Raw genomic sequence first — 23,581 nt, forward strand, 5'->3', positions numbered from 1 at the left:
ATCGTCCCCTCAAGGATTGAATTTACAACCCTGGGTTTAGCAGGCCAATGCTCAAACCACTGAGCTATCTCTCTCCCCCAGCTCTCTCTCTACAGCTCCTATGGGGCGCCGGTCGGTACCGTGCTTTGTCGACAATAAATCTGTCCGAGCGCCCGCGCCCCCAAACCGAGCCTGTGCTCTTTCTTATGAGTAACACGGAGGTCTGCTGAATGAACCTGCCGCACGGCCTGCTAGTGCAGATGGCACCGGAGTTCCAAGAACAGTAACAACATTCCTCAGCGCTTAACAACCCTGGGCACATCTCACTGACTCAGGTCCCTGCTGTGAGGGGGTGTTCGCCTCACACCAGCAGCTGGAAGAGGCCCATTAACCATCACAGTGGCCCCTGAAGAGAGCCCTGGGTATTTAGAAACGCTAATGGCAGATGCCGCCCAGCTGAGGGGGAAGCTGGTTAAGGAGGATAGAGAGGAAGTTTGTAGCAGCAGGAGGCGTGTTCATAGTCACTCTCTGGTGAGACTTTGATACGGCGGGGCTGAGGGGAGCTCTGTTGTGACCTAGCCAGAGAGCTGAGTCGCAAAGAGGGAGAGCTGTGAATTACGGGAAGAGAGGCACTCGGTGGCTGTGGTGGTTTATCGGCTGGGGGTGCCATATGGGAAGAAATCTGCTATCCCCATGCCTGGCCGCCAAGACGCGCCCTTGTGGTGAGTGAACCTGCCAGTGCAGGGGCGTCAGGCATTGGTGGCAGCTTGGTCCTGAACAGTCTAGTCGCCCCTGGGCTGCAATGCTTTAATCGAATGGCAGTTGTGGGGTTTCGTGCAGGGGTGCTGGTGGCCGTGGTCTGATTAGAGGAGCTGGTTGTCCCTCCTCACCTCACACTCTGACTCCATGTCACCTCAGGACTCTGCCAAGCTCTCTGTGGGCAGCAAGCCGGCCGAGGTGCTTTCTCAAGGGGCAGAGCATGCTGTGGGGAGACAGATCCTGTTCTGTAGGGGACAGTCTGCTGTGTGATGTGAACCTGGCTCAGGGGCTCCCATATTCCTGCTCCCCACATCACACGGCCTCAAAGGGCCTCCTGCAGAAGGACTTCTGGCTGAGGAGCTGGAGAGATTTTCTTTCTGTTTGGTTTCTTAGATGAAAGTTTTCTCTCTCAGCTGCCTCGGTCTGCTGAGCACCAGATCCTCTCCATCTCTTGCTGTGCTCATAGATGATGGCTCTAGGAAATCACTCTTTCTGCAGCAAGATCTTCAATCTTATTGCCATGAGCAGCCTGATGCGGTACCGGAGGCAGAATTTGAAACGTCTGCTCCCTCATTTACCTGGACCCCTCCCATCTTCCCCTTTCTATTGTTTTCCTTTCTTTTTAACCGGCAGGTCTCTCCTCAGTGCTGAGCTGTGTTCGCTTTGCAGTCCCACTTTGCTACATGTAACGAGCCCGCTGCTGCTGCTGGCTGGCTTCCATCGAACTATTGTCTTAACAAAGCCCAGCTCTCCCCCGTGGATCGCAAAGCACTTTACAAAGGAGACCAGGTACCATTAGCGAGGGGGAAACCCAGGGAAAGAGGAGTCACAACGCAGAGGGGAGAACCCAGCCCTGCTGCGTCCCAGGCCAGTGTTAGCCAGGCTGCAAAGCTCCTTTCCCGACTCCCCTCCTGATTTAAAGGCCACTGTTCCAAACACGCCGGGAAGGAGCATGCAGGGGAGGGGGAGCCCTCTAGGGCTGCTCCCCACACTGCAGGGAGGGACTCTGGTGCGGAAGGTGCACAGACGGTTTGCAGGCTGAAGGCCCTCGCCGCCTAGGGCTGGCTACACCTGTACACGCTGCTGTGCCAACATACCTGCCCACCCACATCCATCCACTCTTCATACGGCTGGCTGGCAGCAACCCTACCTGACCGTGTTAATCATGGCAGGAGCCCAGACTCCTCACTATGCTACACTGCTTAGCGCTGCCTGGCGAAACCCAGCGGCCATTCCCTGGCTCCGCTGGCCGGACGGCTCTGTGGCCTCCCAGCAGCACAACGCAGCCAGGATACACGTGGGACCCTGGCCTGGAGATTTAGAACAGGAGACTCATTTGGAGCAGAGGTGGGGAACCTTTTCTGTATCAGGGGCCACAAGCACTGAGGAGCTAAACTCACTTAAGTCCCATTTTCAAAAGTCATTTAGGAGCTGATGCCATTCATGTAACTCTGAAGTGGCACTGGTCTAGAGAGGATGGGCACAAGGATGGGACTTGGGAGGTCCTGAATTATAATCCCTGCTTGACTGCTAGGTTGTCTTGGGCAAATCACTGCACCTCTCACTTCTCCATCTGGGAACCGGGGCTAAACCGCCTCCCTCCGAAAGCTCTTGTCAGAATTAGCTAACCTCTGTAATGGGCGACGTAGTGCTACTGGCTAGTCACTGAAGGCCTGACCCCAGCAGGAATTTTCGGTGTATGTGAAATGCAGGAGAGGGCCTGGCTAACTCCTTCTTATACTGCATTGACACAGGAGCATTTTGCAGGACCTTGTTTATACTCCTCTTCCTGGGGCTGTTGTCTGGTCTGATGCTGCCACCCACAGACATATCCTGGTAATGGAGTGTGGCCTAGAGCAGTGGTTCTCAAAGCGGGGCTGCCGCTTGTGCAGGGAAAGCCCCTGGCGGGCTGGGCCGGGCCAGTTTGTTTACCTGCCGCGTCCGCAGGTTTGGCTGATCGTGGATCCCACTGGCCGCAGTTTGTTGCTCCAGGCTAATGGGGGCTGCAGGAAGAGCAGCCAGCACGTCCCTTGGCCCATGCCGCTTCCCACAGCCCCCATTGGCCTGGAGCCGCGAACCGCGGCCAGTGGGAGTCGCGATTGGCCAAACCCGCGGACGCAGCAGGTAAACAAACCGGCCTGGTCCGCCAGGGGCTTTCCCTGCACAAGTGGCGGACCGGCTTTGAGAGCCACTGATCTAGAGCGAATTAGCAAGATCGATAGAGCTGCCAATCCAAACATGAATCCAACCCCCAAGCCCACATCATGAGATTTTAAAAAAATATATTGATTTATCATTTTGGTCCATCTTCTGAGGCACCCCGGCCTCAGTGTACGAGAGACAGTGACAGCACTGCTGGCTCTCACAAACTAATAGCGAGGGAGGTCATTTTGGACCCTGCTGAGGGATGGACACCCAAGCTGAGACCAGCACGCTATTGTGCTAGGTACTGTACAAACACACAGTGAGACAAAGCGCTTCAGGGCACTAACAGTCTAGGGCAGAGCCGGGGAGGGAGTTTGTGATCAGGGAGGGGGGACCCACCAAATTCATCTCATATGGGAATCACCAAACATCCATTAGCTGGGAAGAACTTTTGATCCCTACTTGACATGATTCAGAGCAGGGCTGCCCAGAGGGGGGAGGGGCAGGTGGGGCAATTTACCCGGGGCCACGCAGGGGCCCCGTGAGCCCTGGCCCAGCGGCGGTCCGGGTCTTCGGCGGCATTCCTGAATCGTTGGACTGGCAACACTTTGGGGTTTCTCCCACCTCGGTCCTTGCTTATACAGACTGCAATGGCTCTCCCTTCTGCCCCCAGCCCACTAGCACAAAGGTCCTTGCACACGAACAGCTCCAGCTGGACCCAGCCACTTTGGGCCTCTGGGACAGCGCAATGTACGGCACAGACCAGAGAATTTGAACTGCACGAGATCCTGCCCCCATGGAGGGAGGTGGCAAAACTCCCCCTGCCTTCAGTTTGCCAGAAGCTGGGAATGGGCAACAGGATGGATCACTTGACGATTTACCTGTTCTGTTCATTCCCTCTGGGGCAGCTGTCATTGGCCACTGTTGGAAGACAGGATATCGGGCTAGATGGACCTTTGTTCTGACCCTGTTTGGCCATTCTTATGGTCAGGATTTCACCATGAATGTTAAAAGAATCATTATGAAATTAATGTTGCTTTGTTAATAACACAATGTTAGTGAAAGTGTATGTATAAAACACAGCTTCTACGAATCTCCACTATTTTAATGTATTGACTCTTCAAACAACCCTTCAGTTATGGTGTTTTTAAGTTTCAAAGAATTTGTGCCACTTATTTTCCAAAGAGAAAAAAGGTAGCACTAAAAAAAATACACATTTAATATTGTTAACAGATTGTTTTACTCTGCCTAGGCAAAGAACTACGTTAAATGAGCTGCTGGCCCACTCGTGACACGGCAATATGTCTTTTTGAAAAAAATCATATAGTTCATGGTGAATGTCAATCTAAAATTGCAAGATCATAACTTTTCAAATTGGGTTCGAGCATTTGTAAAACTGGTTTAAATCAAGGGTTTGAAACAATAAATCAGATGAGTTACAGGATTGATTAAAATCCCCAGGCCCCGACAAGTTCTCCTGGCAGAGAACACAGACATTGCCCCTTCTTTCATGGAGATTTTACTGAGGTGTGGTCTAGTTTGTTGCCTTCTTAATTTCCAACACCATTCATGCTGACTGAACATAGCTGATTGCTGTATTTTGTTTGGTAAAAGATCACCAGCAATGTATCAAGCCCCCAAATGCCATCAGCCCTGCGCGCCGAACTCGGCAAACAGAGAGAGTATAAATAGAACAAAGTTCTGGTAAAGCCATGTGCTTGGAGTCAAAACCACATGGCTGTCTGAACTGCCCCCAGCAATGGCGGAGGGAGATCTGCTCCATGACAAGCTTTCTTTGAGGAAAGGGATATTCCTGGTGAAAATTTAGGAAAGTGCAGGCAAGGACATCAAGATGGAAATATTGGATGGGTGCCTTCCATCACCTGCTCCTATGGACAAGATTTCAAAGAGTCTCTCCCTCATTTGGGGGAGGGACAGCACAGTGGTTTGAGCATTGGCCAGCTAAACCCAGGGTTGTGAGTTTAATCCTTGAGGGGGGCATTTAGGGATCTGGGGCAAAAATCTGTCTGGGGATTGGTCCTGCTTGGAGCAGGGGGTTGGTCTAGATGACCTCCTGAGGTCCCTTCCAACCCTGATAGTCTATGATTCACATGGGAGTTAGCTTAAAACACACAGCATCACCCTTCTCCATGTTTAAAAAATCCTGTCAGGACCCAAAGATCCTGACATTGGCTTAGGAATCATGAACTTTTTAAAGAATAATAAACATGAAGTTCATTTTCAGCTGTTTAAACGCCTGCATGGCTGCTGGTGGTTCCATTTAAGAGTCGCTTGTTCTGGCTGCGTTGAACTGCTGGTGCCGCTCTGCATGTAAAGGAGATACCCTGAGGTGGTGGGGTTTTAAAATCACACTGGGATGCTCATGCATTCGCCTTGTTCCAGGAGCCAGGGCTTCAAATATTGCAAGACACACAATACAGTGGTGAGCCTGGGCAACGTGCATTAGAGCCGCTGGATGCCTTCAGCAGGCTTTGGCTCAGTCCTATTGTGCTGTGTGTGTTGTGTGTCACATATCTGGCATGGGGAGTCCCAAGTGCCTCATTGTTGGGGGAGGGGGTCTTCCCCCAAGTCCAGTCAGTCCCCTGTGACCTGGGAGACCCAGCTTCAAGGCCCTGCTTTGACCCTCAAGAATAGCTTGACTATTTCTACAGTGAGGCTCTAGAATTTCATCCCAATTCAGAACAAAAGCCAGTAATGAAACCGCCGTATTGTCTGTGAAATGGAATTCTTGTTTCCCAGCCAGCCCTTCGGGTGACCTGGTTCTTCCCCCGCCCCCCAGCTTCTCCTAGCCTAGCTTTGCAAGGCCATGTCCTTGTGACTGGGAGCTCAGGCTGCAGTGCGCTGGCGGCATACGCAGCCTTCCTCACCAAGGAGTTCCTAGCATAGCTCAGACGCTGGGATCACTGAAGTCTCAACCCATGATTAGCCCAGCTTGGCTCTGTGCCCTACAGCCATCAATAGAACCCTGAACACTTTATTAGCCACCACACGAAGCATCGCCGGCTGTTATTTGATTATCCAGCAGGTATTTTGATGAGGTCAGGGAGGGGAGGAGAATCAACTTTACAACAGGCCTTCCAGAACAGGCAGATGTATGAGCATGATCATGTGAATTAAATATGTACTGTTCTCACCTTGTTTGCTGTGTTGACATAGATTCAGCTCCGTAGCAAAACACAGACCGCTCCAAACTGGGGGCTGTGTGATTGACTGCAGCATGCTAAATATGCAGGCCAGAATCCTCCTCTTCCTCCTCATCTCTGGTTCGGACACAGAGCTTTACTAGACACCCGGCGGGGTGGTGACGTGGAAGGCTGAGAGAGGAGACAGCAACTCTGCTTTTCCATCATTAGCCATTGAGCTAGTAAAATATGACAGTAATCCTTTAAAGTGGGCCGGATTAACCTTGTCATTTCACAGGGCAAAGACACTTGGCTAACACCGTTATTAAGGTTTCAGACCAACTGTATTCAGAAGAGAACCTGGTCTCCCATCTCTGCCGGGGGCTATATTTTGAGGCAGGAATGTGATGGTCATGTTGTGTGCCTGTAAGAGTAAGTGGGGTGAAACAGCTGTGTGTGTTTCTCTAGTCGAGTCTTAGCCACTAATACCACACAGGCACACTTTGCCCTGAAGCTGCTGTGTTGTGAAGAGATACTGAGAGCTCCCAGTCACTGAAGCCACCCCGAGATGTGCAGGATCACACCCACGTTTTGTTTAGTTCTCACCTCTTCGCTGCATATATAGATGAATTCTTCACTTTCTCCTCAAAGCAAGAGTCTTTCACATCCTTCCTCCGTGACCTGCAGTTAGAGCGTTCATGGGCTCTCGTTAACGCTCACTGACCTTTGGTGAGTAGTCTTTCTAAGCAAACTTCAGCCAGCCCTCCCTTCGCAGAGATTAAGCAACGCTTTGTTTTCATTAGGCCATACCCTCTCTTATTATTTGAGCTACACCGCTGCTGCCTGTAACTACAGCTCTAGCATCAGTAGCTAGTGAAGCTGGAATTCGAATACCAATGTTGCTATGTGAGAGCTGCCATAGAAAAGCCTAGCTTCCGTGATTTGGCTGGGAAAAGCAAGGTATCATCAATATGGAGCACTTAGCCAGGGCAGGCACATGTCCTCAAATCACAGAAATGATGTGGCCTTCTGTGGCTAACTCCATTCCACATGGATGATGATCTCTTGCTTTTATCAGCTGTGGGGGTGGGAAAATGGAGCAGAAGGATAGAGGCAATGTGGGGGGGCAGGCGGGGTGACACACCCACCCAGATTTCTGCCTTCCATTTCGCCCAGAGATTTGCAAACTGTATTTTGTGCCCCTCTAATTTGAAAACCTCTGGGCGAAATGGAAGGCAGGATTCTGTGAGGGCGCACACGTGCGTGCTCGCCCCAGACGCTAAACTGCCTCGTTACGGCCCTGCTGCTGTCCATTGTGGGCTGATCAACTCGCCAACACCGTTAGAAAACAAGGTGTGCTAGTCATTCAGCGCTGATCAGTTTGCAGATATTGTAAATGGGAGAGTAAATGGGAGCAGTAAAAGCTGATAATTGAGGCCTGATCAATTTGGTCAACAACGTATATGGCAAACAATTGTGGAGTCACTGCTGATGTTTCAGCGCTCATCCGTTTGCAGAGACTGTAAATTGGAATGGAAGTCAGGAGTGACAGTTGACCATTGAGGGCCAATCAATTTGCCAACAGTGCTGATGCAAAGAACTGAGACGTCACGGCGACCATGTAGCGATGAGCAGGTTGCTGAGATCGTGAATGGGAAACAATGAGTGACCCTTGAAGGCTGATCATTTTGCCGACAATCAAGTCAGGAGTCGCTGCTTACCATTCATCACTGATCAGTGGTCATGCTGGTCTTCTGCAGTGCCAAAGTACTCGGTGCCAAGTCTCTAGGTGGCTCAGTCAGTGCTACTTTAGAGGAGCTAAATCACTGTCTACCGCTCCTTTCCCCCGATGGTACCGATCTTCCCAAGCCTGTGCCCTTATGCTCTTTAGGCTTACTGGTGGTACTGGTATCTGAGAACCCTGCAGTCTTGGGGGTACCTAGTCGAGGTTGGTGGGTACTGAGGTGGGTTGACCTTGTCCAGGACCTCTTTTTCTTGGTTGATTCCCTACTCAGGGGACTTGTAGCCTGCTTTGAGAGGAATCCAAAGATCTCCTCTTTGCAGTCACTGGAAAGTGCTGAGCCGAGGACATTGATGGAATCAGCCTCATCAGGGACTGCTATACGGGGGGAAGGGGTCCTGAGGGCTAGTCTAAGTGAACTTTCCATCATGAGCAGTTGTAATTTTAGTTCACGTTTTTTCCTAGCCCTTGATTTTAGTTTGTGGCAAAAAGTGCACTTTTGAGGCACATGTGACTCTTCGAGGCAGCGAATACAGCAGGAAGGTCCGTCGCTAACTGGAATGGCTTCTCAGCCAGAGATCCAACTTTTAAACCTGGGAGAGCCGGGCATACCTTTTGGGGCGGGGGGTTCACTTCCTGAGGGGGAAGAAACAAAGAACTAAAGACAGGGAGTTAGCTATTCTAACAAATTAAAGGTTTTTTATTTCTTTTATTTAGAAAAGAATGGTAGTATTAACCCTAACGGAAACTATGAACTACGCTATTAATGGAGAAACAAAGAAAGATACAGATAAGGAACATTGAACTCTGACTCTGCTAGGGCTCTGCCTCAGGCCAAAGGCAGTTGAGAAGAAACTGAGGGAAGTTTGCCCACACAGCGCTATATAGTACCAAGGGAGAGCATAAGATGGGGAAAGTTCATGAGCAGGCCAAACGGCCACTGCTACTTTACATCTCCAACCCGAGGCGCAGGAACACGACTTTACCTAGAGTGGAGCACCCGTAGAGAGACTACTCGAAGACAAACCACAGCTTTCCTTTGAGCGACACACTGAGATTTCTGCTTAATTCCACTAGTAGCGGCAAACTGTCAATGGCTGGCCACATTTAAGCTTTCCCAGCTGCTCAGTCTCCATACTGTCTTATACTCCAATATATATATGGCAATCAGAACAATGTCAGGACAACTCGCTTCTCCCCTGACTAAGAGAGGTGTGGTCATTTTGCACCACTTAAAGGCAAACCACGGTGGCTAGTTAAAGTGAAAGACCCTCCAAGATATGGTACATGGTTTTAGTGAAGGATGTGATAGGGTATTATATATTCTGGGTCAACAGGCTGAAGAATTCATAGTGCAGCCAAGTGTACTTTAAAATGACTACTCAAAAATGCATGAAGCGTCATGCAACCTGAAAACCTTTCACAGAAACTCTCCTTTTTGTCAATACGGCCCAGGACTCTACTCTGCTATGGCCTTTGATCCTTACTCCTCTCCCACAGACTTCAAGGAGTTTGAGTATAAAGGGATTGCAGGAGCAAACTCTCTAACTCCTTATTTTAGGATGGTTCCACCTCAACCCATACGTGAACTGTTACCCAGGAGGTAATCAATACATACAAGAGAATTTTAAAATGTTTCTAATATAACCAGCCATCCATTTTCATTCACTTATCTAAATCTTACTTGTTCGGCTTATGATATACTGCCCTGAGCTATGAAAGCATCTTGGGGGAATCCAAGAGAAACTTCATTCTTACAAGCAGCAAAGAGTCCTGTGGCACCTATAGACTAACAGACATAATGGAGCATGAGCTTTCGTGAGTGAATACACACTTCGTCGGATGCATGTAGTGGAAATACATTCATTCGTACAAACTGCTAAACAGCTCAAAAAACTCACTCTTCACCATCATCAAGTCAGCTTGACAAGCTACAAAACCAGTACCTTTGCGAGCACCCTTTTAATCTATCCAGCCAGACTGGTGTTTTTAAGCCACACTGCTTCAAATGAGCAGTAAAATCCACGATTAAAAACAACACAAGAGAATTAAGTGAATGAATACTAAATGGACATATCTATTTTTATTACCAAAACATGAAATTTATGCATTGTGTATTAATTTTGCTCTTTTAAAATCTATTCTCTTATCTACTCTGCACAAGAGCCAATAAATTACATAAATCAGTTGTATTTTCATTTCTTTACTCAAGAATACAAGGAAATCATTTATGATGATCTGGTAGCACATTTAATCTTTCGGATGAGCGGTGTTTGGGTTTTTTTTTTAAATATGGAGAAGTTCAGCTTAGAAATGCTACCATACTGCTGCAAGTTTCTATGCCACTCCCTCCTCATTGTTAGCATAATGGTGCAGTTTCCTTGGGTTTCTTCGCTGAGGTACAGACTGCGGTGCAGCCATTTCAGGTGCCAAGGCACGCGACACTGTTCAGTTCCATTTGTTTTAGTACACGTGAACTGGAAGCTGCTGGGTGTGTACAATCCCCAACTCACCCAGCCTCCCCTCCCCCCTCCAACATAACCATTTATTTTAAAGGAACCTATGAGTTCTGATTAGCTCCATGCTGAATGTAGAAGCAATGATTCCATTCAACAGATGTTAAACCAAATACATATGTATTTAATCACCTTAGAGTTCCAAAGAAACATTAAAATGATAGACAAATGCACAGAACTTCTGTAAACGACAATGAACTAAGGCAGTAGCATTGTCACCCTCATGCTTTAAACAGTGTCTAAAGCAGCTTCTAAACGGTTAGAAGTTGGGATGCTTTTGCTTAACTTAACACTGATTTTTGTTTCACCTATGATGGTTTCCAAACACTTCACTTCAGAAAATCAGAACATTATTTTCCCATTCGCTTCCGTAAGTGGATGCTTTACTTTGTAGGTCAACAGCATTAGTTTAATTTTGAATTACAATGCAACCTCTAATTTTCTCATGGTGACACTAAAGCACTATTAGTCTTCCTCTTCCCCATCCTCTTCTTCATCTTCATCAGCTTGGTCTCCAGATTCAATATCATCCTCATCTTCCACCTGAAATAAAAATCAGGGATTTCTTTTGAGAGAAGCAACATTTGAGAGAAGTGTGAGCCAGAGGCCAAACAAATTGCAAAGTAATGAAAACCAAGCCTAAAGCAAACCTAAAATTACCATACAAATTGCATTTATATCAGTATTTCAACTTCTAGGCATCAGCCATCGTGGATCACCACACTGCTCCCAACATCCAAGCTAAGAAGTCAACTCCAGAGATCAGCGGGTTTTATTTGACTCAGTCCTGAGGAGAGGAAAACTGTTGTCTGGAGTGGAAGCAGGGGATCTGGACACAAAACTTCCCAGAGTTGTCACTTATTTTCTGTGCCCTTGGGTAAGTCTTCCTCTGTGCCTCAGTTTCCCCACCAGTAAAATGAGACTACCTACCATACCGATTGCTGAGACTTAATGTCTGTGCAGTACTTCGAAACCCTCTCAATGAAGCTACTAAGTGTTATGACCTCTTTCGTAACTTGGTGACCCACAAACTTTCCACAGAATGTTGAACGGATCCTCTCTATTTAAACTTGGCCCAAAGTTTGTAGAAATATTGAACAGAAACGTTTCCACGCATTTCTTTCAAAACTGACTTGAGTTAGGACATTACAAACTGGTGTAGCATGGCCAAGAGGGGTATTATGTGCTACCAAAAGGCTAGTCCCTACATTGAGAGCCCTAGGATTTAGAGACACACATGAAGTACTTGTATTCAAATAGGAAATCTCACCAAAAGTCACCTGGCCACCACATAAGCAGCAGAGTAACAGTTACACGTGATCTGATGCACAAGCTCAATTGTAAATTATGGTGGGGTTTGTGAGAAGCAATGCACCCTGAAAGGGACCAATCTAGCATGTGCACTTGGTGGATTACTATCCGGTAGTACCGCCTGTATCGCTGGGACGTATCTACTCGCAGACGAAGGAAAGAATAGCCACGTATGGTTTTGAAAGAGAGGTTTCTGCACACAAGAGCTACCTGGACCTATTTTCTAGCAAGCATGCGATGGCAACATGCTGAAAGCTACTAGCAGTTATACCTGTCCATGAACCTCCCTGATTATGGTTCTTATAGAACATGCTTGTGAGGAGTAGACAAAAAGATGGGCCTTGCAATGACTCCAGATGGGTAACAAAATCCAGGCTCCGGAGGAGCTGTGGGAGAGGGCGAGTTTCAAAGCTGAGAGTGTCCCTGTTTATAACTGTGGCGATGTGTCATGGAGAGAGACAGCCAAGCAATCAGGTCCGAAGCCACTGGGTTACGTATGTTAAAACCAACTCATTAAATTCCACATGTAAGAACACTGGAAGCCAGTGCCAAACACACGGCACTTCTACTCCACTTAATAAGCAGGCTGCAGCTTTTTGAGTTGTAGCTTTTGAATGGTCCACGGGTGGTAGCTCTGGAGAATGCAATACAGCCAGCTAACCTCAAGGTGAAACAGGCAGGCAGGGCTGTGGCACGGTCCCTGCATGGAGAGATGGTCACATGCTCATTGTACCGGGAGCATATGGGGGGCAAAAACACCTACTTTTGGCCCAGTTGATACCCAGTTTGGCCACGATCTAACTGCATCCCTAAGCTGTGCACCTGCTTTACTCATGGCAAACAGGGGATATGTCTAAGTTCTGCCAGCCCTTCTGTCTGCTTCCACAACCACTAGCCTATACAATGTAGACACTGGGAGTGACTGTAGGCAAAGGGAGTAGCTACCGGGCACTCGGTAACAGCTCACTCCGAGCCTTGGATGTTGGAACTGACTTCACTGAACACTTATCTTACCGGTTCCCCAAGCTCCTTGAGCTTGTTCTTTAGTGCAAGTATTTTCTGATCCTGATCAGCGAGAAGCACCAGGAGGTCGTCCTGTTCTTTTTTAGATTCTGCAACTTCTTGTTGGAGTTGGCTCTTCTCATTTTGCAAGACAGCAACTGTACTGTTGACTGAGTCCAGATGCTGCTTTAACAATGCTTTTTCCTCAGAAAGCGCCTTAGCTTCACTCTGGCAAGAGTCACGAAAATAAGAAAGTCACGAACACCCCCAGCAGTCAGTTCATTCAAGTCACTCAAGTGACCAACCACCACAGCTCAACATTCCTGCCTCCACTTGCCTGGAGCTTCAATTCTACAATCTAATGTCCCTCGTCAGCAGTCAGGTCATGTGGAGATAAGGTTAGTGCTCAAACATTAGAGGCCCAAGAGCATTAAATCTTCAATAAAGGCTTGCTGTCCGCCCGTCACTGAAGTTTAAAACTCCCGTTTTCTTAACATGTATTTAACGTCAACTAAAAAGGCCTTTCCTATCCTCAATTGTTTAACTTTCATTTTGACTCTTGAGATCACTTCTCACGCTCTCCAGACCAAATCTGTCAGGGCAGACAAGAGCCGGATTTCTAATGTGAAAACTCAACAGGAAAAAGCTTAAGATTTTTTGATATAGTAAAAGAAAATCAATTCCCAAAAACTTGAAGCACCCCCAAAAGCCTTCCCCACCTTTGTAGGTCACCTTTAATACTGAAGCACTTCACAAAATTATGACCATAACTGAAAACTGTGTATAGTTATTTCAGGTTTTTTGTTTCGCCAATGACCAACCTTCAATTCTTTTATCTCTTGCAACAATCTGCCCTCCAATTCACTGTTCTTTGCTGCTATTACAGCACCGCTGTCGCCCAGAGCAGGAACCGAAGCTCTATTCTGTGGAGTAGATATTCAGTACCAGGAACAGTTAGTGTTTCAATCATACACACAGTGGTCAATGTAATTTTCACTCATCCAACTGTAGACTTCTTCCCACCATGTAGCCAATGTGCTGGAACTGTGTACAACTTGTGCACTCAGATAAAATCAAAGACAGGCTGATGCTCTGAGGGGCGCTATACACTGTCAGACAGATGGAAAGCTCACAAATGGGAACTTGCATATGACAGCTCTCAAAACAGCAACAGGTTTCTGTACAGCCAAGATAAAGGGCTTCTGAGATGCAGGCTGGCTGGCATTCCACAAGCACATCCCACAGAGCAGACAGGCCAGGCAGCCATTTTGTTTCTGGCACCAGGCGCTAGCCAGGGTGCTAAGAAGAGCAGGCATTGCTGACAGGAGTTTTTCAGCTCTGAGCTTTTCCCATATGTATGGCTCTCTTGGGAGGAGAGAAAAGTAACTACATGGTTAATACAACAGCAGGGCAGGCAAAATGGGAACAGTGGCCCCAATCTGTAAAACCTCCAAACTCTCCTGGAGTTTTGTAAGTTTCACAAGTAGAAGATTTGCTGGTGAAGCCCTATATGATGACAAAGCCAACGTAATTACCTTTTCCAAGGCCAACGAACTGCCAGTTAAATGTAAAGTATTACACTGTTGTGCCTGCTAGTCTTTTTAAATCTCATTCATAATTACATGTCCACTTTTCTTACACATTTTAAGTAATTATTGCCCACTCAATTGTGTAACAAGATTACATCCATTAAACCATACTTAAGTGTCATATGGTGCAGGCAACAGATTCAGGAATAAACACAGTGATGACACTTTTTCTGACTTTGTTATGTACAGTACGAGTTTAAAATATTTCCCCTGGCTTCTTAAATGATACAAGTGTGCAATGGTGTAACACATGCACTGGTTCTGTGAAAGCATATTCTTGCAGCTCTTATTAGGTATCAACTGATAATTGACTGTTATTTATCTCATCAGTATATTGACTGAAATGAGAGAAAAATACGGACTCAGCATTTCACTGAAGTTCGCGGAGTTACATCAAGGTAGTGTAAAGAAATATATAATGAATTGTGTCAGATAAATGTATATTAAATAACGTTAGAGAAGTGTTTGTGTATTTGTGTGTGTGTATAATCAGTCTTAAGAACATTAAAAGGGAACTTTTCTGCTTTCTGCACGTGTCTTGTTGACACAGCTTTCAAAGGTTGTAAAAAATCAGAAAGTTGGTTTGTGTCTTATCTACAGTGGATTCTTGGACTGTGTAGATAACAGGGCAAAGCAAACCCGACACGTGTGATTTTCCAGCCACATGCAAACCTCCCTAGGAAAACCAAGTAGGGAGGATGGATATTGACTGAGCAGAACTAGCCAACCCGTAACTCCAAGGCCACAAGAAGAAGATACGCAAGAATGAGACAGCTGTTGTCAGAAATAAGGGAATATAAGAAAGCAAGGAAAAGACAGCTGGACTGAGTGAGGAGGAGGATAGTGATCGCTAGAAACAGACAGATAAGGAGGTACTAATTAAGAGTTTTAGCAAGAGAAGTACAAATCTATCAGTTTAAAAGGATTTTGGGTTACTGTGTGTGACATACATTTAGAACAGAATGTTTATAGATGTTTAATAATCTGCACCTATGTGATGTTAAGAGACAAGAAATAAAGGATGTGTGTTTAACAAAGGGGGTTTGACAACTCAGGATTTACACCAGATCAGACCAGTATGGATGTGATGCCAGAAACAGCCTACCTGTGCCCCAGAAGTAGGCAGTTCATCATTACGCTATCCTGCCCTATCTGCTTTACTTATGTTTAGGCTTGATTAAGGTGGTGCTATATTGTCCTAAAACTCAATATTAAAGCTTTAAAATAGTTCAGCTTAGTACCTGTGCTTTTCCCCAGCAGTAGGGCTTGGTTCTGAACAGGCCCTGTACTGTTATGAACGGCGACAAAGTGAAAAGAGTGAAAAACATTTTTCTATAGTTTAATCTATAGGGCAGGACCAGGAAAGGCTGCAAGAGTCCTACTGAGTTACCATTTGTTGTAGCAGCTCCTGTTTCTCAGACTGAAGTTTAGAGATGTCCGAAGACTGTGACTGTATTTGGATCCTCAAGGCTTCTAGTTCCTGTGTCAAAAAAACCCAACAGAATTCAGCTGTTCAATTTCTCTTTGGAAGTAAAAGCTACAAATTATGTACCACGTTATTTTCAAGCTAGTTATGTGAGGCGTGAGAAGCATAGGTGGTGGAACTAGGGGCGCTGCTGCACCCCCTAGCTTGAAGTCGTTTCCATCATATGTACGGTTTACAGTTTGCTTCAATGGCTCTCAGCACCCTACTATACAAGTTGTTCCAGCACCTCTGGTGAGAGGCATATTTATCCACCAATATCACTTATCTAGGCACTCTGACAGAGTCCTCAAGAGTACCACTCCAGCACCATTAATAACCTCATGTAATTTTAAGTAGCCAAATGTTTTGTATGGAGTGAAAAACTTCTTAGTCATCTATTTGAGACTTGTTGCATTTTTTTTAAGCTTATCAGATCACATCTTCACATCATAACTCTCCTGGCTGCTGGCGATTCTATAGGCATCTTAATTTACATTGCAGAAACCTTCCAATGCAAGTCATCTTAGATAAAGCATTTCCCAATCCAAGTCCTGTACCTATTAATGTGCTTTCTAATCGGGATAAAATTAATAGTGGGATACTTTCAGACATCGCAGATTTCTTAATTCGGTCATTTCCTAATATAGGTGCTCTTTTCCCCGGTGGAAAGGGCTCAGAACACTATGTATTGATAATGCATATCAGGATTTAAGTGATGTTTTCTGTTATGCAACTGCAAATAGGCAATCCGGCATCTTCAGAATTTCTGTGCAAGTTTCTCCAATGGCTTAATTCACCTCAACACAAAAAGTTATTCTGATTCTTTTCAGGACTTATGGTCTCGATGCTCCAGGATTACTAAGAGCAGCTCATAAAGTCTAAATATTCACACACTTCGGAACCAATCTTACCAGTCAATGAAAACTTGGCCTACAACCATCTCCCCATCCTCTGCTACTACTAGCCATAACAGGCAGCTTTGCCCAATGGATGACTGCACAGAATTACTCCCAAGTTACAAACAAAGGAAGTTTGGACTCAGTATCTGTCAAAGCATCAAGAACTCACCCTATGTAGTTCATTACCATGCTCCAATCCAGCAGTTATCTGTGAGGATTGCTCAGTTGTTCCTGTTTCTGACTGCAAAGACTTCTGCAACACGAGAAAAAGCAACGATGAAACTAGATTTACTAAGTGTTATCTCATGGCTAAAAGGGTTTCTCACCTGTATCTAGAGGAATTCTTTGAGACAGACCTCACACTTTCACACCCACGGTGGATACAGTCGGATTACTAGCACTCGGAGAAGAGAGAGAGAGTGGGCAGGGCGTGCAGTGTGCATCTCAAATGTGGTTACCACCAAGTGACATGCATTAGTTCTTTGAGTGGTCTCTGCAGATGCCCACTCATGGACTTGGGCAAGCAGTGTCCTCTCTCAGGAAGGTGGATCATGACTACTAGAAATACCACTCTGCTACATTGAGCATCATTCTTAGGAACTAGTGTGTTGCTGCCTACAGTGACTCGAGCGTGAGCACTAACCTCAGGGCAGAGTGTTAGGAAGCCAGGCACAAACCCTACATTGGTTGTGTGTTCTATACTTAGATCTCTCCAACCAGTTATCAAGGGTGAACTCCTCAGGCTCTAAATCAGTCTTAACTTGGAGTCACACGGCATTTTAAATAAATTCTTCACTCCCCTCCTAAAAGCCATCCCTATATCATTCACTAGGATTTCCTCCTGCTCCACCACTGCCTCTGGAGCAATGACAGGGGCATTCATTTACCACAAATTTTGGCCAATTTAGTTCTATATGGCTGGGAGCCCCACCCACAGTGATGGCAGATCACTGGCCTTTCCTTTTCAGAAAGGGTTTTAAGCCCTAGGCTCTCTTGGCTTTTTTTCTTTTTAATTCAAAGTTGCAGTTAGGTTTATTTTCAATCCCCTCTTCCCACTTAACCTGGGTGATATGGGGATTTCCCTTCCCCTGGGATTTGCACCCTCCCATGGTCCATTGATTCAACATTTTAGCAATTTCTGCAGCCTCTAAAACTGGATTTTTATTTATTTTTTGGTCACATGCTGCCTTTACCTCATCTGTAATACCCCTAACCATTGCTCCTAGGCTGTCAGATCAAAGAGTTTTCCATAATCACCTTCAACCCTCACCCCATTATCCATTTTCTCAGAAACTACAACATTTTATGTACAGATTCAATATAATATTATCAAACATTCTGAGGTTTCTGTACTTTATTCCATTGGTTTCTGGGGTAATCTGAAATCTTTACAATACATTTTCTTTAAATGTCTTGTACACTTTAGCATCTCCCTCCTCCATATCGTTCAAACCTGGTGCAGATGAGTTCCCAAATGAATTTTATAAAAAGCTCTCTGAAACTTTAACACCTGGCTCACTGAATATGTTCAATGAGGCCAGGAAAAAGCAGACTCTCCCACCTTCTCTAGGAGGAGATGTAATTTCAGTTATTCCTAAACCTGGGAAAGACCTTGGACTAAATAGTAATTACAGGCCAATTTCTTCAATCAATTGTGATGCTAAGATTTTAGCTAAAGCTCTTGCTATGCGACTGGAAAAAGTTCTCACGCACATTGTGAATTTATTACACAAACAAATCAGATAAATGTCCTTTATGGCTCAGATAATTTGCATCAACTAATGGATATTATTACTGCTTTGAGAGATTCTAAAGAACCCTTAGCTGTCATTTCTTTGGATGCTGAAAGGGTCTTTGACCACATAGCCTGGGACTATCTTTTTCAGGTGTTAGCAAAATTTGTATTTATAGACTCAGACTTTAAGGTCAGAAGGGACCATTATGATCATCTAGTCTGACCTCCTGCACAATGCAGGCCAAAGAATCTCAGCCACCCACTCCTGTAACAAACCCCTAACCTATGTCTGAGTTACTGAAGTCCTCAAATCATGGTTTAAAGACCTCAAAGTGCAGAGAATCCTCCAGCAAATGACCCATGCCCCATGCTGCAGGGGAAGGTGAAAAACCTCCAGAGCCTCTGCCAATCTGCCCTGGAGGAAAATTCCTTCCCGATCCCAAATATGGCGATCAGTTAAACCCTGAGCATGTGGGCAAGACTCACCAGCCAGCACCCAGGAAAGAATTCTCTGTAGTAACTCAGATCCCACCTCATCTAACATCTCATCACAAACCACTGAGCATATTTACCTGCTAATAATCAAAGATCAATTAATTGCCAAAAATAGGCTATCCCATCATACCATCCCCTCCATAAACTTATCAAGCTTAGTCTTAAAGCCAGACGTGTCTTTTGCCCCCACTGCTCCCCTTGGAAGGCTGTTCCAGAACTTCACTCCTCTAATGGTTAGAAACCTTCATCTAATTTCAAGTCTAAACTTCTTAGTGTACAGTTTATATCCATTTGTTCTTGTGTCCACACTGGTACTAAGCTTAAATAATTCCTCTCCCTCCCTGATATTTATCCCTCTGATATATTTATAAAGAGCAATCATATCCCCCCTCAGCCTTCTTTTGGTTAGGCTAAACAAGCCAAGCTCTTTGAGTCTCCTTTCATAAGACAGGTTTTCCATTCCTCGGATCATCCTAGTAGCCCTTCTCTGTACCTGTTCCAGTTTGAATTCATCCTTCTTAAACATGGGAGACCAGAACTGCACACAATATTCCACAATATTTGGTAAACAATGTATGACATGGATTAAGCCTTTATACTCTACCTCAGCTTCCAGGGTAGTTACCAATAGTATTGTTTCTGTCCATTTTCCATTACCCGCAGGTATGAAGCAGGGCTGCCCCTTTCTCCTCTTCTGTTTGATTTACCTCTAGAACCTTTAGCCATCGCTATCCGTGCAAATCAGCATATTCACGGTATCAAGGTGGGCCAAACAGAGCACAGAAGTATCCTCTATGCGGATGATGCTCTTGTGTTTGTAGCTAAGCCCAAGGTCAGCATTTCTAACCTGGATTTACTTGGCCAGTGGTAGCCTTTTACCATTTTCTGGCCCCCCAAAATTGCCAAAGATTGATAATTTAAGAGTTCCTTGGAATAGAAATTTGGAAACACAACTACCTCCAACCCAATGGAATACAATTAGATCTGTGATAAGGAGTCCTGGGGTACAACCTGGAACTCTGGGACCGCTGTGCCCATATCATACCATAAGGGTGAGTATCATACCACGCATCACAATGAGATCACAATGGTGAACACGGTGATCCCAGGGTGCTATTTTGAGATACAGAGATACAATTTGGCAGTGTGGTAGGTTTGGATACACAAACTCTCACTCACAGTTTGAGGCAGAAAAGCTCTGTGCATACAACTCAAGCCATGTTGGCTGTAATCAGAGGTTAACTGATTATAACAAACCATTGTCTTTCTAGTGCTGACGGGGCCGTAGCGAAGAATTTCTAGCCTCATGAAGGTAATATTTTTAAGTAGCTCTGCAACTGTGAACTGAAAGCCCTTCTGAAGCAGTCACTTCTTACCATGTTTTCAATCACAGAATCCTTTTCTCTCAGCTGTCCCTGTAGCACTTCATGCTTATTTTTCAATTCTTCTATCTCCTGTCGCAATTTGCTGATTTCTTCTGGCTGAATACCATTCATCTGAAGCATATCGCTGTGGGAACTGTGATGCTGATTGTCCTTTCCTAATGGTCAGATATTTGAAAATTAGTATGAAACTTAATAGCATGGGTTTTGTTTACACATTTACTACATTCACACAAGGTAATCTTCTACAGTAATTTGCTTTCCCCCCATAAAGAAATGGAATTACAAATTATTCAAGATTAAAAGATTATATTCTACCGTGTTCAAAAATCTACCCCCAAACACACGTGTATGAACTTCAGAAACTTGCCGTTCCTTTAAAAAAAGAGAAAGTGTGTGTGGTTGTTTCTGCCTGCTCAACCAATGAAAGAGTGAAGAGTCCAAGTGTAGGACGGTAGGGGTAGGTCTACATTTCACCACAAACATCCCAGTGCAGAAAACTATATTCCAGTTCACTCTGTGTTTGGACCTAAACGCACACATTTTAAAATTCATTTCTATTTCGACAGACATAAGGAATGTGTTATACTAGGCTCAAGATGCCTTACCAGGTAACAACAGTCACATCAAGAATATGAACATAAAATTAAATAACCCCCTACATAAAATCAGCCTGTTCACAGACCTGGAGCGCCTGCCTAATCCCTCCATCCCAGCATGAAAAATCCAGAATATCCAGACCTCCAAACCCTACACAGACCCCCGAGCCTCAGCCCAAATACATGGGATTTGCAGCCTGTCCTTAAGGTTAACAGATATGGGCTATTTTGGATCAATGGAGGGAGGGGCGCTCAGACAGCGTCCACGAGCAGTTCCCTTATATGCCAAGGAAAACGGGAATGCAGGACCTTGGAACACGGACATGGGCCCTGCATGGCCTCATGCTTTGCCCACTTGGAGCGGTGGTGGTAGGGCGGCAGCACACGGCTCCCTTCTCTCCTCAGGTGGGACAGTGGGATCAGGGAAGAGGTCCGCCACTTACCCCCATAGCTGGGGTTTATCAGCATGTGGCCCAAGCCCACTGCCCTCGATTCTCTGCTGGGATGGCATAAGCAGGGCCTTTATTGTCCCATTAAGACCCATGGGGCAGTTCATGCCTTTCAGGGCTACTGTTTCACCAGCCGACAGGCGCAGGCACACATCGCTGTATGCTCCACGCTCTGCCCAGTCTTCAGCTTTTCTTCACAACAGTTACTGCTACAAACGTACGTTAATGACGAACGCTTCAGATTCTGATGTGCTCAGATAACTGCAGGGGCTGGATCCCAAGGCACAGGCCTATTGTGTCTGCCTTGCCAAGGAAACTAGCATGAGTGCCTGCACTGAGCTCAGCTGCAGCAGTATGACAGGGAAGAGCTTGAGACCCGCCAGCCTGAGAGTCTGCCTCTCTGCAGTCTCGTAGGCCAAAGCCAACACCATAAACTGTAGCTAGGCATCCACAGCGACCAATGTAGATTCCTGAGCACTGGTTCATATACTCAGGGCTAACTGTACACAGCAGGCAACCTTTTCTCAAGTGACTTAGGAGCCCAGGTCCCACTGAAAGTCAGTGGTATTTAGGTGCTTACATCACACTGATGAATTTTATAAGCTTCATCTGTATAGAATACATCAGGTCATTCATGGAGCAAATTTTCATTGTGCAACCCAATGATAGAACATTTTCATCCTGAAACATCTCTAAAATCACAAGTGTGTATTCACAGAAATGTAGGGCTGGAAGGACCTCGAGAGGTCATCTAGTCCAGACCCAAATGTTGAGGCAGGACCAAGAATACCTAGTCCATCCCTGACAGACATTTGTCCAACCTGTTCTTATAAACCTCCAATGATGGGATTCCAAAAACTCCTTTGGAAGCCTATTCCAGAGCTTAACTACTTTTACAGTTGGAAAGTGTTTCCTAAAAGCTAAATTAAATCTGTCCCACTGCAGATTAAGCAGAATACTTCTTGTCCTACCTTCAGTGGACATGGACAACAATTAATCACCATGCTCTTAACAGGCCTCAACATATATGAACACTGTTGACAAGTTCCCCCTTCAGTCTTCTTTTCCCAAGACTAAACATGACCTATTTGTTTATCCTTTCCTCATAGGTCAGATTTTCTGGACCTTTCAGAATTTTTCTTGCTCTCCTCTAGACTCTCTCCTGTTTGTCCACATCCTTCTTAAAGTGTGTCCAGTTTTTGATGCCACAATACTCTAGGCTGAGGTGTCACCAGTGCCAAGTATAGGGGAACAATTACCGCCCGGGTCTTACATGTGACACTCCTGTTAATACACCCAAGAATGATATTAGCCTTGTTTGTTGCTGTCTCATTCAATGTGTGACCCCCTCTGCCCCCTGTCCCCCAGAACCTTTTCTGCAGTACTGCTGCCTAGCCAGTTAGTCCCCATTTTGTTGTGCATTTGCTTTTTCCTCCCTAAGTGAAGTACTTTGGGCTTGTGTTCATTTAATTTCATCTTGTTGCTTTCAGACCAATTATCTAATTTGTCAAGATCATTTTGAATTCTAATCCCATCCTACAAAGTGCTTGCAATCTCATACAGTTATGTCACACTTGTTAGTATCTACTGTGTTGAAGCAAAATAGGCATTAAACATCCCAGCCTTCTTGATGTCATCCATTAGTTGCTCTCCTTCCCCATTAAGTAGTGGACCTACACTTTCTTTCATCTTTCTCTTGCTCCTAATGTATTTACAAAACCTCTTCTTAATGACTTTTATGTTCCTTGCTAGGTGTAACTCATTTTGTGCCTTAGCCTCTCTGATTTTGTCCCTACCTGTGTGCACTATTCTTTTGTACTCATCCTTACCAATTTTTCCACATTTCCACTCTCTCTAGGATTCTGCTAAAGCCATTAGGCCAGTCTCTAGTAAGAAAAGGCTTGCTGTAGCACTGCAAGACCCTCATTTCCCTAATCCATAACCCACTGTCACCCAAAATGGGCTAAGATTTAATACCGGAATGTGGTAACGAGGCCTATAACTAATTTTTTTAATACACAAAATCATTAGAACTCTTTTATCTCTCATAACGAACAAGTAAATCTTACTATGCTTGACATGGCAAGCAGACAGAATCCATATAGCAGTACAGTATCTTGCTAGTTTGTTAGACTGGGTTAGCTGCTTTGGGTCTCCCTACAGTCACAAGTGAGATTTTACTGTACACAATGCCCCATTTTTTCCTTTTTTACAGCAGTGACGGCAGAATCCATGCACAGTTGGGCAATTTGGCTGCAAAATGCAACCTTCTGTGTTCTCAGAAAAGTTTCTAGCCTCTGATTGCCAAGGCTGGCTTCAAAATGTGAACCAATATGGTGTTTTCTTCCTGCAATGCCAAACATCCAGAATGA

General features: G+C 45.5%; 1 protein-coding gene and 1 long non-coding RNA gene across 8 annotated transcripts in view; one reads left to right on the forward strand and one right to left on the reverse strand.

Annotated features, from left to right (window-relative positions):
- The window catches only part of LOC123370880, a 53,807-nt gene that overhangs the window by 8,859 nt on the left and 21,367 nt on the right, over nucleotides 1-23,581 (forward strand). For 2 of the 4 annotated variants that reach the window (XR_006579605.1, XR_006579606.1), the window contains exon 1: nucleotides 19,782-20,091. This is a non-coding gene — a long non-coding RNA (uncharacterized LOC123370880). Of the gene's footprint in view, nucleotides 1-307; nucleotides 511-1,371; nucleotides 1,528-19,781; nucleotides 20,092-23,581 lie in introns of those variants that run through there. The other 2 variants (XR_006579604.1, XR_006579607.1) reach the window with 2 other exon arrangements.
- The window catches only part of USO1 (USO1 vesicle transport factor), a 62,005-nt gene continuing 48,244 nt past the window's right edge, over nucleotides 9,821-23,581 (reverse strand). For 2 of the 4 annotated variants that reach the window (XM_045017744.1, XM_045017745.1), the window contains exons 20-25: nucleotides 20,154-20,319; nucleotides 16,719-16,803; nucleotides 15,576-15,665; nucleotides 13,418-13,519; nucleotides 12,609-12,824; nucleotides 9,821-10,826 (exon numbers count right to left, since the gene is read on the reverse strand). In XM_045017744.1, coding sequence (XP_044873679.1) covers nucleotides 10,749-10,826; nucleotides 12,609-12,824; nucleotides 13,418-13,519; nucleotides 15,576-15,665; nucleotides 16,719-16,803; nucleotides 20,154-20,319 — 737 coding nt within the window. In that variant the 3' untranslated portion in view covers nucleotides 9,821-10,748. The remainder of the gene's footprint in view (nucleotides 10,827-12,608; nucleotides 12,825-13,417; nucleotides 13,520-15,575; nucleotides 15,666-16,718; nucleotides 16,804-20,153; nucleotides 20,320-23,581) is intronic. The other 2 variants (XM_045017746.1, XM_045017743.1) reach the window with 1 other exon arrangement.

The sequence above is a fragment of the Mauremys mutica genome, chromosome 5 (assembly GCF_020497125.1).
Source record: "Mauremys mutica isolate MM-2020 ecotype Southern chromosome 5, ASM2049712v1, whole genome shotgun sequence".
Lineage (NCBI taxonomy): Eukaryota > Metazoa > Chordata > Testudines > Geoemydidae > Mauremys > Mauremys mutica.